The sequence below is a fragment of the Helianthus annuus genome, chromosome 15 (assembly GCF_002127325.2).
Source record: "Helianthus annuus cultivar XRQ/B chromosome 15, HanXRQr2.0-SUNRISE, whole genome shotgun sequence".
In the NCBI taxonomy this organism is placed as follows: domain Eukaryota; kingdom Viridiplantae; phylum Streptophyta; class Magnoliopsida; order Asterales; family Asteraceae; genus Helianthus; species Helianthus annuus.
Genome location: NC_035447.2, coordinates 152,258,095 through 152,271,448, shown reverse-complemented (window position 1 = coordinate 152,271,448; position 13,354 = coordinate 152,258,095). Strand labels below are relative to the sequence as shown.

Genomic DNA, 13,354 nt, shown 5'->3' with positions numbered 1-13,354 from the left:
TTAATAGACCACAGCGGTCCCCGAAGATCTTCGGTCCTACAAACACAAAAGTGGCCAAGGCCATAGAGTTTCTTACAATCCTATTTATGGTTATTCGGATGAAAATAGTTCCACCTTCTTACACACGTAACAGAGAAGAGCAGGATGATGTCAAAAGACTGTTACATGTGTGTAAGAAGGCCAAAATGAAGAGAGTCTCCCATTACATAGTACTACATAAAGATTTTAATCAGAGGATCAGTCGCCAGTGGCGGTCTGCCTTTGTTGCTAAGCAGCTGCCTTTGCTGCTTTCATTGCAGCAACCTTAAGGCAGTTGCGTGAGTCGTGGTCGTCGACATATAGACCACAACGCTTGCATAAACGAAGCTGCTTTGGACGTTTTGGTGGTTTTGCTTTGGCCTTCTCACCGGGCCCAGAAATGGGAGTATGAGTACCACATCCTTTATTGCGTGCAACTTCTGGATTAGCAACTTCGACTGGAATGTTGATTAGCTGTCCAACTATTTCTTCCATTTGACACTCATTTGATTCATTTTCAGTTGTTGACAAAGGTTGCTTGGAAAGAACATTGATCTTGAAATCCCTGAGTTGGTCAACCAATTTTGCCAACGCATCCTCATCGGTTCTGGCAACATCAACGCATTCAGTAACGAGGTCGAGGATTTCATTTCGCATAACGGACGGTGCGTGTGGGTTGACTCTGTATCGACTGGAAATTGAAAAAACATGTTTGGGGAGGGCATCTCGACGCCACCTATCGTTTATGTATTGTGGTGGAATCCTTTCAACATTTTTTAAACGATAGACGCAAAAGACATGGCGACACAGATATCCGATACGTGTGAAATTCCTGCATGAGCAACTGGCCGATTGGTCTACAGTGTTATACGTAACCTGTTTTGAACATAGACAGCAAAAAAGAAAAGCCCTTTAGATGTAACATATGATAGAGGATGGGTAATAATGAAATTGCCTAACATGTGTTACCTGATAGACGTTTGTGATGTTGTTCCTTTTATCCAAATGAGTGACATCTATCAGAAGACTGGAATCGCTGGTCTCGGTTTGGTTTGTGATGTAGCATAAAAACTTCCCTTTAATTATCTCTTTCTGAACTTGCGCGAAAACAGCGTTTGTGTAAATGGCGAACGCGTGCTGTTCTATCGCTAAATCAGTATTGCCAGTGAACATTGTGGATGAGGTTTTGTACTCCGAAACACGTTGACGATATCGTTGGCTGTCTACCCTATTTTCAAAGCACATCATAAATTGTACAAGGGTGTTTGCGCTTGTTGAGTTAACCTTGAAGGCAGCGTTAGAGCTTTCGCAGCGGGAGGTGGTCTTCATCAAGCAACACATGGGCAGTTCCCTGAAGTAGGCTGGTACCCAAAGATGTTTGATGTTGTACATGTCGTTCAACCAGCTGTGGTCTTGAAGCCCAAATGTTTGTAGGAGGTCATTCCAGCGGGACTCAAACGTTTCAGGTTTGATATAAACATTCCAAACCAACCGGTGAATGCAGGACCGAAGATCAATGTTATCGAGCACGTCGGCAGAGATCTGAAAAATTTAATAGTTATAACATGAGTTAGATTAAAACAGTTTGAGAAGACATATAAAAATTGTGTTATGTTGAATAACACATGTTAAGGGCTAACAAACTTCTGTATACCTTGGAGGGTAGTTTTTTCATTATATGCCACATGCATAGACGGTGTCGTGATTCGGTAAAGACCATAGGAACAGCTTGTAGCATGGATGGGTCTTGATCACTCAGCACGAGAGTTGGTTGAGTACCGTGTGCCTTCAAGAAAGCCTTAAGCAACCACACGTAAGATTCAATGGACTCGGTTGATATCAAACCCGCTCCAAATGTAACACATTGGAAATGATGATCCACACCCGTGAATGGCACAAAAACCATCTTGTACCTATGAACAAAAAATTGATTTGATGTTAACAATATGTAAAACTTTTTGGGGTTAAGATTGGATACTTGGGGATCAGGCCTAACATATGTTAAAGGGGGGGGGACTAACCTGTTTGTGCTGTAAGTTGCGTCAAACGCTAGGATATCGCCAAAAGCTTTGTAGTTTAGCTTTGAAATCTCATCAGCCCAGAATACAGAGGACAACTTTCCATTTGATACAGTGTAATCAAAAAATAAGTTAGGTAGGTTGTCAAAACGCTCACGCAGGCGTTCAAGGAAAACTTGTGCGTCGCGTTCACCAATAAAAATTCGCAACTGGTGGCTTAAGTTTTTAAAATCGACCGGCGTCCCATTGACATTGTGATGCCCTCCTTTTAAAGCTACAAGACATCTATAAGCTCTCATTGGTCCGATGCGGTTTAGACTCATATTGTGAATGAATTGTTTCGTGGAGAATGACAGTTTCCGTGATATCTTGCTAAGATCATGGTTGTAACTCTCAACAAGTTCATGATTATGAATATCATTGAAACTCAGAACTGTGTATGAATCGTTCGAGATCGAGACTAGTATGCTTGCCTTACAGTCACACCATGTGAAGGTGGTCCTCCAGTGCTTAACAGAAGATTCATCTAGGGTGTCAAAAGTCCTCTTTGGTTGTGGTTTTCCATATTTTGAGCATCAGAGATACTTGTGTGTGGGAATTCCATTCCAGACTTTAGTTTGCCCTTTTTTTTTACAGAAAAACCTGCTTCAAACGCATAAAGTTCATACATGGAAAGAACATCCGCAAAGGTTGGATAAGATTTCCCACACACTGGTATGAACTTATCAGCGACGTTAGGAATCCAGTAACGGGTTCCCTGAGGGGTATCAAAAACAAAGTATGGATTCGAAGGCCCTGTACCATAAAACGAAAAAAGTTAGGAATCTGCTATACATGGCATGACAAAAAAGGTTATAAATCTGTGATATGAGAATAAAGTGGGCTCCCATTGTGCATTACACAACCGTCTAACTGGCCGCGTGATGATTCAGCAAACATAGGACCATGAGATGATCCAGAAACAGCAACAGTCATGGGCTGCATCTGGGAATCTTGGGATGCTACATGTGAACATTATGGAATATGTTTGAACAATGCCATATCTGGGGAAGAAAAAAACAAAACCAGTGTATAGAAAAAACAAACCTTCTTCATTATCCATAACCTGGTCATCATTAAACGCGCTGCTCATGAAATTGTTGGATACCACAACATCCGGGGATCTAACAGGGGCTTCAGATGACTGAGAACAATCAACATGCATATAAGTGTATACAGAAGCTTCGAATGGAACAAGTGAACATGGCCATGCAGTATAGTTTGGATTATTAGATTAAAAAGTTGTAAAAGACAAAAAAAAAACAGAACTTCTAGAACAGTTAATTGACATATATGGACAAACCTGGAGCAATAAATTCCTCATCATTTTGGAAGTCGCTGCAAAAGAACCGGTTTGGGAAACTACGGACCGGCGACATTAATTCTGAGGTTGGTGGATTTGTCTCCATGGATATTAATGGAGTTACTTGCTAATTTGGAGTAAAAGTGAAATGGGGTTTCTCTGATGAATGATGAAGAAGATATAAAGGAAAAAATGAAAAAGAAATATGGGGGAGGGTGAATGGTACGATTTGATGGGCAATTAATGAACATGTCAATTCATATTGGGTATAGTTCTTGGGGGCTAATGTAATTTACTAATATAACCTTGTTGCAAAAAGTAATAGAAAGGGGATCTGTGCAACGTGGCTAAATGTAAGCCACATATATAGTTTGCTAAGTTTTCTAAAATAATGGGGTTTCTTACTAAGCATTATATGATTTCCGATAATGCTTTCACCTTCAAATTTTCTTTTACTTATATTATGTTTTATTTTTTTAATAATTAATAATTGAACATCACGTAAATTGAGAATTTAATTTTTTTTTATTAAATTATATCTTTTGAGTGTGTAAACGAATATCAGATTTAGTTTATTCATTGTTTTTCGTTAGTTTTTATTTATTAAGTTTATTATGCCAATAATTTAGAGTTGATAAGATTTACATTAATTTAATTAATATTTAATAATTTAAATTAAATAATAATTATCTACGATTAAGGATGGTTTAGAATAATGACAAGTGTCCTTATGTTGGTTTCTTTTATTATATAGTATAGATTAATAATTAATAATTAATAATTGAGAAAAGTATCCGAACAGTTACAAACGTGGTTTGCGCAAATTTCACCTCTAGTCTCTACATTTTTTAAATTACAGCTATAGTTATTAAGTTTTGCAAATTCGTTCTCGGATAGCCCCTAGCGTGAATGGATGCTAGTTTTTGTTGTTAAGTGATTATGAAGTGACTAAAATGCCCTTACTATTAAAAACCTAATAAATAAAAGAATATAATTAAATAAAGCCTTATGGCCTCACGCCCACCTCTTCTTCAATACAACCTACAACATCCAACCTCCTTCCACACCCTCCCTCATATCACCACCCACCTTTGACCTCCTTCGTCGTTCCCCAACCACCACTATTGAATGTAGATGCATTAGTGCAATTGAAAAAGAAAGCAAAAGGGTAAGCTTATTCTGATCTGTAAGATAAGATTATTTACACGAATTGTATGTATAATATGATGGTATTGTAACTAAGTTTGTTGCAGAGTGTTTGTTTTATTTTATAACTTATTTGTTGTGTGTTAGGCATGAATAAAATGGTTATCAACCATCTGGACAAGCTATTTGTGAAAATCGATACTGCAACCATTGTGAACGAGCTTAAGGTTCAGCATCCTGCAGCCAACATTTTGGTATTAGCAGGGAAAGCAAAGGAGGAGGAAATTGGTGATGGGGCCAACTTAGTAGTTTCTTTTGTCGGGGACCTTCTCCAGAGTGCAGAAGAACTCATTAGGATGGGACTACATCCCAGTGATATCATCATTGGATACATAAAGGCAATTATAAGGTTTGGCTTTCTTTTTAAACTCTAGGGCTTCGGTGTTGTTGATGGATGAAAGGTTACGGATTTTGGGTGATTAAAGTGTGCAGCGGGTGTGGTGGTGTGTTGTGGCGGCCAACGATTGAAGTGTGCAGTGGGTGTGGGTGATTGAAGTGTACAGGGGTGTGGGTTTTAGGGTTTGGTAGAATGGACATGGAGAAGATGAAGATCTGAGGAGAAAGTTAGGTTTGGGTGGTGATATGAGAGAGGGTGTGGAAGGAGGTTGGATGTTGCAGGTTATATTGAAGAAGAGGTGTGGGTGGGGCCATAAGGCTTTATTTAATTATAATCTTTTATTTATTAGTTTTTTAATAGTAAGGGCATTTTAGTCATTTCATAGCCACTTAACACCAAAAACTAACCATCATCCACGCTAGGGACTATCCGAGAACGAATTTGCAAAAGTTGGGGACTATAGTTGTACCCAAACCCTAGCCCGCCACCAAACCGTCCACCGCATCATCAACAAATACCCATTACACACGGCCATCCACAACAACCACACCACGGTATAGTATACTCACCGTGTCCTGGTCTAGCTAGAATCACATCGTATATATGAAACCGTGTATACACAAACTTTCCATACGATGACTCGTCTATTCTAATGTCGCAACAACAAATACTAGTTACCCTATCCCAACCCGAATCTGTGCCCGAAACTCAACCGCAAGACATTGGTGGTTCGTCATAAAAAACAGCCAAGAAAGAAGCTACAAGAAAAAAACCGATGAAGAGAAAGCATTAGCGGCTGCTCAACGAACACAAATAAAATGGACGCTTCAAGAAGAAGTTACTTTGACAAGATGTTGGATCGACGAATCGTAATATCCGATTCATGGTATTTTTAATATAACCTATTTAATTCTTGCAATTGTAACAATCCGACTTTTCGGTTGTTCCTATTTTATCATTAATTCATTCGTAAATGCTTGTACTCCGAGATTTGATTATTACCAAGGGTTAACTATATATTGGTTAACTATATTTTTAAACACATTTTATAACGCTTATTTATTGCATTTAAATGCTTATTACTTAAACGCTCATCGCAATGAAAACTCAACGAGAGCTCAAAATGCGGATTTATTTGTATTATTTGTGTTATTTGTGTGTTTAATGTTAAATATTTATAGCAACGAGTATCGAACATTCGCTTAAAACGCTCAATTGCGCAAGTGAGCGGCTCGACTTATTGCGCAACTCGATTTATCCCGCTGAAACGCAACGCAACACAACACTTAATATCTCGCTAAAATACTTAAAGTACTCGAACTAACTAACGCAACCGAACGCACCAAATGAATATTCGTCACGCGAAACGGGAGCCATCGCACGAAACAGGCCACCTTCGTACGAAGGCAGTGGCTTCGTACGAAGGCAGTGGCTTCGTACGAAGGCAACCTGCACTGACCTCCCTCTCTATAAATACCCAACTCACTCTCACTTTCATAACTTGCTGCCATTCTCTCAAGAACACCCTACCCGTTTTCTCTCTGCATTCCAAGTAAGACCCGTTATTTTTACAAGTATCACAACAATTTCCACAACGATTTTTCACGAGTTTATCTTCGATTTCATCTAAAACTTCTCTATTTTACAAAAACCTTCATCTTTTTCATTAAAACTTCTGATTTTGCTATGGATTTACACTTAAACGAGCATATTGGGTTTAGCTTTGGCTTCCCAAGATAGAGATCTGAATATCTCGCACTTACTAAGTGTTTAATCCAAGGATAAAGTGTTTTAAACTCGATTTTTACACTAAAACAGACCAAAACCGACATATGTTTCGTTCACTGAGTAGTGGGATGAAGCGGTGTCGAAACCGTCATGAAAAGGACTCGAAAATACATCCCATTTAGGCGAAAACGCAAATCAAAATGCATGAAGACGCTGAACAGCCACTTGTGCGAAGCTAGACTGGCTTGTACGAAGCACCGACTTCGTACGAAGGCACCCTTCGTACAAACCAGCCCAGTTTCCCGCCCGTGACTCAAACGCTCAAAAGACCTCTCCGGCTCTAAGTTTAATCAGTAGCTTGAGGCTGGAGGGGTGAACACTCGATTTCCCGAAGAAGGACGCGAAGATCACTTGATTTTTGACACGGAAACAAGCATCGTGCACGAAGGCACCGCCTTTGTATGAAGGCAGTGCCTTCGTACGAAGCGGCCCTTCGTACGAAGGTTCTGTTTTCCCACACGACACTCCGACTCGACTGTTTCAGCACTTTGAAGGACTTATGCACTTCTGTTCCCGTACGTAGGCTGATCCGGCGCTCCCGCCACTCCATCTCAGACCGTGTTTAGCTGTTAAACACGCACGATGAGCATACTCGAACCCTTTTTCGCTTAACGCACTTTTGGGTGTTACATACGTTCTCTATCAAAACACGACGCACACAACACTTAAACTCTTTTAAACACTAACCGATCTTGCATGTTATACGTGATTCGATGAATGGTTGTTTGCTATGTTTACACAGTGATGACTTGCCCTACCACCCTTAGCAACGATAGTACTATAGTTTGGACTCAGCACCTGTTTATTCAAGGGTTGTTAAGGATTACTTACTTTACGTGCTCACTACGGTGAACACGCATGGCGCATACTCTATCTCGCAGTCATGTTGGTTAGCTTGTATCATTGTCAATAGCTTACTTGATTCGCCCCTTTACGTGTTACATGTTAGTTATGTATAAACGCTTATTACTATATTATGCAAACTTGTGTACTCATCTATACATTATTGTATTGACTTTTATTTTAACATATGTGACAGGTTGATGAATTTACTGCTGGAAATGGTTTAGGAACTCTAGAAACCCGCCTAAACCAAATTGAAAGTTTTGTTATGTCGTGTTTTGTTGCTTGAGAAATTACTGAATTTCGTTTCGTTTTTGTGAGAATATTTGTTTAATTGTATGGGAAATTGAACCTTGTTAAATATTGTCACAATTAGTCGTTATGGATTCTCTCGAGCAACCTATTCGCATCATGCCACAACTTGATGATTCCGCCATCGTTTGGGGTGTGATAAGTTGGTAGCAGAGCCATAACTATAGGGAAATTAGGTCGAATCATGCAAAACAGACATAGTCTATAGTCTAAGTACCAAAATAGACCTCCTTGTATGAACCTGCTCGATTCGTACGAACCCACATGTTGCACCTTCGTACGAACCCACATGCTTCGTACGAAGGGAGCCTTTCCTAAGGTCTAAATACTTATTTGCCTTTCCTAAGGCTAACATAATATACACGTTTGAAGACACTCGTTAACACAAACGGGTGATTGCTTTGAGACTAGGTGTGAAAACCAAGAACTCTCAATAAAATCACTCACTCTGCGCATTACTCTTAACAAGAGAATCTTTCTTTGAGTTAGGAGTGATATCCATATCTCGACAGAAATCTCCATTTCTATCTTGCGGTTGTTCTTACCACAGTTAGGAGTGAAACCGACATCTTAATAACCCGTTCCACTCCCTAAAAAGATTTTCGAAGGATCTCACCAAACTCTCGACTGTTCCAATGACTTGGGGCACGTAGTAACTGGAAGGATGAATGTCGTTAGCCATATTACGGTGAGAGCATAAGTCTATTAGGCCAAAGCATGTGCCCGAACTTGCGGGAATAGTTGAATCACTTTGGGTAGTCGATGTCTGAACACCCAAGACATTCTATTTATTTTAAGCCTGCAATTGTCGATTTTACGCATCATCAAATTTATTGTGTTTATTTGTTTTAAATTTGTGAATTTCGATTTTTACGCTCATGGTTTCGTTTTCTCGCTCCCCGCTTTGCAAAAATTTCACACAACTCGCACATCTCTCGCAATCTAAAATGCTAACTAATTGCGAACAAACTAAGAAATCTCATACGCTATACTTGTCGCACCCCAACCGATGGCGGAACAACGGGGTGAGGCACTGAGCGAAACAGATTGTCCAGGAGAAATCCATAACAACTAAATTACCAGATATTTAATATTATGTCCCATACCATAACATACCAAAGTAAACAGTTATTACAGACCAAGTATCTCAAAGACAAATAAAATGTTGTTCCGACAACTCATGACATAAATTGTTTGTTTGTTTCTAGACTCTCCTACTTGATTCCACATAGCAAGCATCCTATCATCTCAAACACCTGTCACATACGTTAAAATAGAGGTCAATACACATAGTGTAAAGGTAAGCATACAAGTTTAATAGAATAATAGATAGCGAAATCAATTTACGCATAACCAACATGTAACATGTAGCAAAGTTAAGCTAGTAGGTTATCGACAATGAACTATGCCCAGACGTGACTACGAGTTGTAGAATGTGTAACACATATCACCACTGTGACACGTGAAGTAAAGCCCTTAACAACCCCTGTCCACGACAGGTGCTGAGTCCAAACTATAGTACTATCATTTCTAAGGTGTCAGGCAACAATCATTGTGTAAACATAACATACAAGCATTCATAAAGTAACACATATAACATGCAGTAAAGGTCAGCGTATAAAAGTGTTTGCATTTTATGTCGATTGTGATTTGAATAAGTAACGTATGTAACACCCAAAAGTGTGTAAAGCAAAACGGGTTCGAGTCAGATCGTGTTAAATGAATAACACAGTCTTGGATTGGATTGAAGGGAGCACAGGAAAGTTAGCCTGATTACAGAACGATAGCATAAGCGAGGAAGAGTGCGTTAAACGGTGTCGCGTGACTGAGTGACGAATGGTCATCCGATCGGATGACAATCCGGACGGATAGTTATTCGATCGGATGACAACTCGGACGGATGGTCATCCGGTCGGATGGCCATTCGGTCGGATTGTCATTCGTTTGGGATGGATATGTTTGTGTATGATGGCTTTGAATTTTTCGTTTTAGCATTTTAAAAATAGAGAAGTATCTCTACCTTTCAGGTCGTTCGATCGAACGGTTGTCCGATCGGATGGCTATTCGCTCGGATGGTGATCCGTCCAGCGAGACATTTCAGGGAGAACAAGTTCACAACAGGATGGTCGTCCGATCGGATGACCATTCGCTAGATTTGGTTATGTATTGAAAATGTTGTAAAATGTTTAAGTGTTGAAGACCAAATGTCATCTGATCGGATTGTCGTTCGATCGGATGGCAATCCGATCGGACGGCAGTCCGTTTGGTGACTTGATCGTTTTGAAACTTGGAAAATTTGTTAAGTCTGAAAAGTTTGCGGTTTGACCGAGACGGTATGACAACGTGCTAAACAACGGAAACCCCACCAAGTCCAAGTTATCTGATCGGATGGGAATCACCCCGTTTGACCAGTTAACTGTCCTTGACGGTTTTTCATGTTCAACCAGCTAAGTCGGTTATCTCGTTGATAGGAATCGGATCTCAGAACGACACTTCACTAGGAAATGAGTAGAAGGCCTGAACGAGCTCCGATTCTATCGGTTTTGAGTGCAAGAGTGTAAAAGAGTTGAAAGAAAGTTATGAAAACATCTTTCAATCCTTCAAATCTTGTAAATGTTTAGATTTATGCGAAGTCAGTGTTTAAACATGTTGAAATCTCTTAGATCTGAGTTGTTCTTGGTGGAATGAGGTCAAATCAGCCGATTTCATGGTGAAAAGTGAAGATTCAAAGGTGCAAATGATGAAGAAGTGTGTGTAGATGGTAGAAGTATAAGGTGAAAATCGAACATCTCCGGCGAATTGAGTTTTGACGTTTCGTTACGTGCGTTGAGCGTTGCGATGCGTTTAAGCGAGTGTCGATTAAGCGATGTGATAGATTTAAATAATAGTCACACAATTAACATAACAAACATACAACAACATAAATAAACTTGCGTTTCCAGTTTGCAATGAGATTGCGTTGCGATAGAGTTGCGATTGCGTTTCGATTAATCACCACAAACATACTATAAGCATGCACAAGTAACACATAAGTAGCACACACACGTAAAACAATATACAGAACCTATAGTTCAAGTTGCGAATGCGATTGCGATGCGATTAGCGATAAATAGATTAGCGATTAACATCGATTAAACTGCGATTATTATATATACTCCACATACTACAACTAAAGTACACTAATTAAAGAATCAGATTACAAGTCAAGGTGTACAATCAGTAGTTAAGCAAGGAGTGACAGATCGCAATTAGCAATCTTTTCTTCCTTTGACTTTGACTTTGACTTCCAAAACGCGGGTTGTTACAATACTCCTCGCTTATGCTACGCTATATCACGCATAACTCGCACGCGCTACACGTAATTTAGAGAAGGTGAATACATGCAAAATATGTGTTTATGTGAATTATGTGCTAATACGTGCTTATGTGTGATGTGCTGTCGTAGTACACGCAAATTTAATCCAAATAACAACTAATAGATAGTGGTAAATGGGTATCGAACTCAGGGAGTATGTGGAAAATGTGTTGATTCTATAGCTTTGCAATTTAACTACAATTAACCTAATATGCAGAAATTAAAGATCAATGATTTGGATTGTTTGTTTTAGAAAACTAAATTATCGACTGCTTACTAATCAAGATTGGATGTTTAATTCAGATTATGAGAACAATGACCATCTTAGGATTCAGTTTCTTTTAACACGTGTGTGAAATTCCAACTAGGAAGAGTTACATAGACATAACTCATGTATAAACAATTGTTGTGATAAAAGGGAACAAAGTACTCGGATTATATGAATGCGAGGTTGTTTCCCGATGATCAATCAATCAATATCCAACCCTAACTCTTCCCGTGATATCTCGATTGTCAACGACACCAAGAACGTACGATTTAGACTAGAATTGCAATACCAATCAACAAGCTACAATCAATTACTCATACACCATGATAATCAAAGCAAACACAAAGTTATCATTCTAGAAATAAAGGAACAAACACACAAGAGTCTAAGAAAACCTTCACCTAAGATCACCACAAATTTAGCCGGACATTGTTCGGTTGATCATCATAACATCAAAGTTCAAGTTCATACGAATTGAAAACACAAACCAAATGTTTAGAAATGTTTGGAACCAACAAGAACCAGCCAAAATCGCCCCCAAAGTGCAGAGAAAACGTCCAATGATGAATAATGTGAAAAGACACCTCCAAAAACGGTTTTAATGAGCAGTTACACTTTTGTCCGTCGCCTCCACCGTAACTTACGGTACCCATCGTAAGTTACGGTGGACTTCAGATTGCTTACGGTGGATCAGGACTGAGGTACGGTGGAAAATTTCATGTTTCAGGGCCACCATAATTTACGGTGGCCACCGTAAATTACGGTGGAGCCCTGAATTGTTTGTTTCTTCCCTTCTTTCCTTCCATGCATGACCCGTTCCACTCCAATCCATCCAAAGCAGCGATTTGTCCATTTTAAGCTCCAAAGCGTACTTGAAACATAAGCAACTGTAGTTATCTAATTCAAGATAATTACACGATCAAGTGAGGGATAAACTCGTCTTTTAACATCATTAAGGGTTGTCCTATGGACCACCCGTCACATCCCCACACTTAACCGTTGCTTGTCCCAAGCAACTCATCAAACCATTTTCAAAACAAGCGATCAACATAAACCAAGCATACACATGTAGTCCTTTTACTAACCCTTTCTTAACACCCAAAATAACACACCCCTCTCTATATCTCTCCTCTCGGCAACAAGTAAGCACTAGCAATTGTAAGCTAGACACACAAAAGGCAAACGGGTGGTTCACAACTATAGGCTTGTACCTAAATCGGTCCTCCTCCTACAAGGGCCAAATATGAATGCAAATCAAAGGGACTTTTAAGGTTGTAACGAGGCTAGGCGAATGGGTAGGAAATGGAATATATATGAAGTAACGAAAACTTAACCCGATCTTTTGTTACACAATGAAACAAACTAATAAATACCAAACTTAACTACTATGTACAAGACAATGCAACATCAATCTTTTTCTTTTTCATTGCTTTTTTCCTTTTTTTTTCTTTTTTTTTTCTGATTTTTTTTCAAAGCAAACAAATAAAGCTATCAAAGCAAACCTTCAATAACATATCTACACACTACTAAAACACTACTAACACTATAAGACCGGGTTAAGTCGTGTAAATTTTTAGGAAACTAGCTAAGGGGTAACAAATGATCGGCTTTAAGCACAAAATGGGCAACTAAATGTCCAAACCCCCGCCCCTCTCGCAACCATGCTCATATATATAATTAATGAGGTCCAACCCCCCATATCCCACACTCGCACTCACCAAGACGAGGCTACCTAATTGCCCTTATCCTTTTTACATTCATATTCAACTAAGGACTCAAACCATATTCAAGCACAAGTTCTAGTGCACCCCCACCCGTAGCCACTCTCATCAAAGACAAGTATTATTTATTTACATGTGTGGCTTCA

At 39.3% G+C, this 13,354-nt stretch overlaps 1 protein-coding gene across 1 annotated transcript; it reads right to left on the bottom strand.

Annotated features, from left to right (window-relative positions):
- Positions 1–267: 267 nt before the first annotated feature.
- LOC118487546 (protein FAR1-RELATED SEQUENCE 5-like) lies at positions 268–3,240 on the bottom strand. Its single transcript, XM_035984487.1, has 7 exons — positions 3,123–3,240; positions 2,942–3,037; positions 2,671–2,831; positions 2,040–2,134; positions 1,673–1,931; positions 988–1,560; positions 268–894 (listed from the first exon to the last, which is right to left on the bottom strand). The coding sequence occupies exons 1-7, from the start codon at positions 3,238–3,240 to the stop codon at positions 268–270; spliced, it is 1,929 nt and encodes a 642-aa protein (XP_035840380.1).
- Between the last annotated feature and the right edge of the window lie 10,114 nt (positions 3,241–13,354).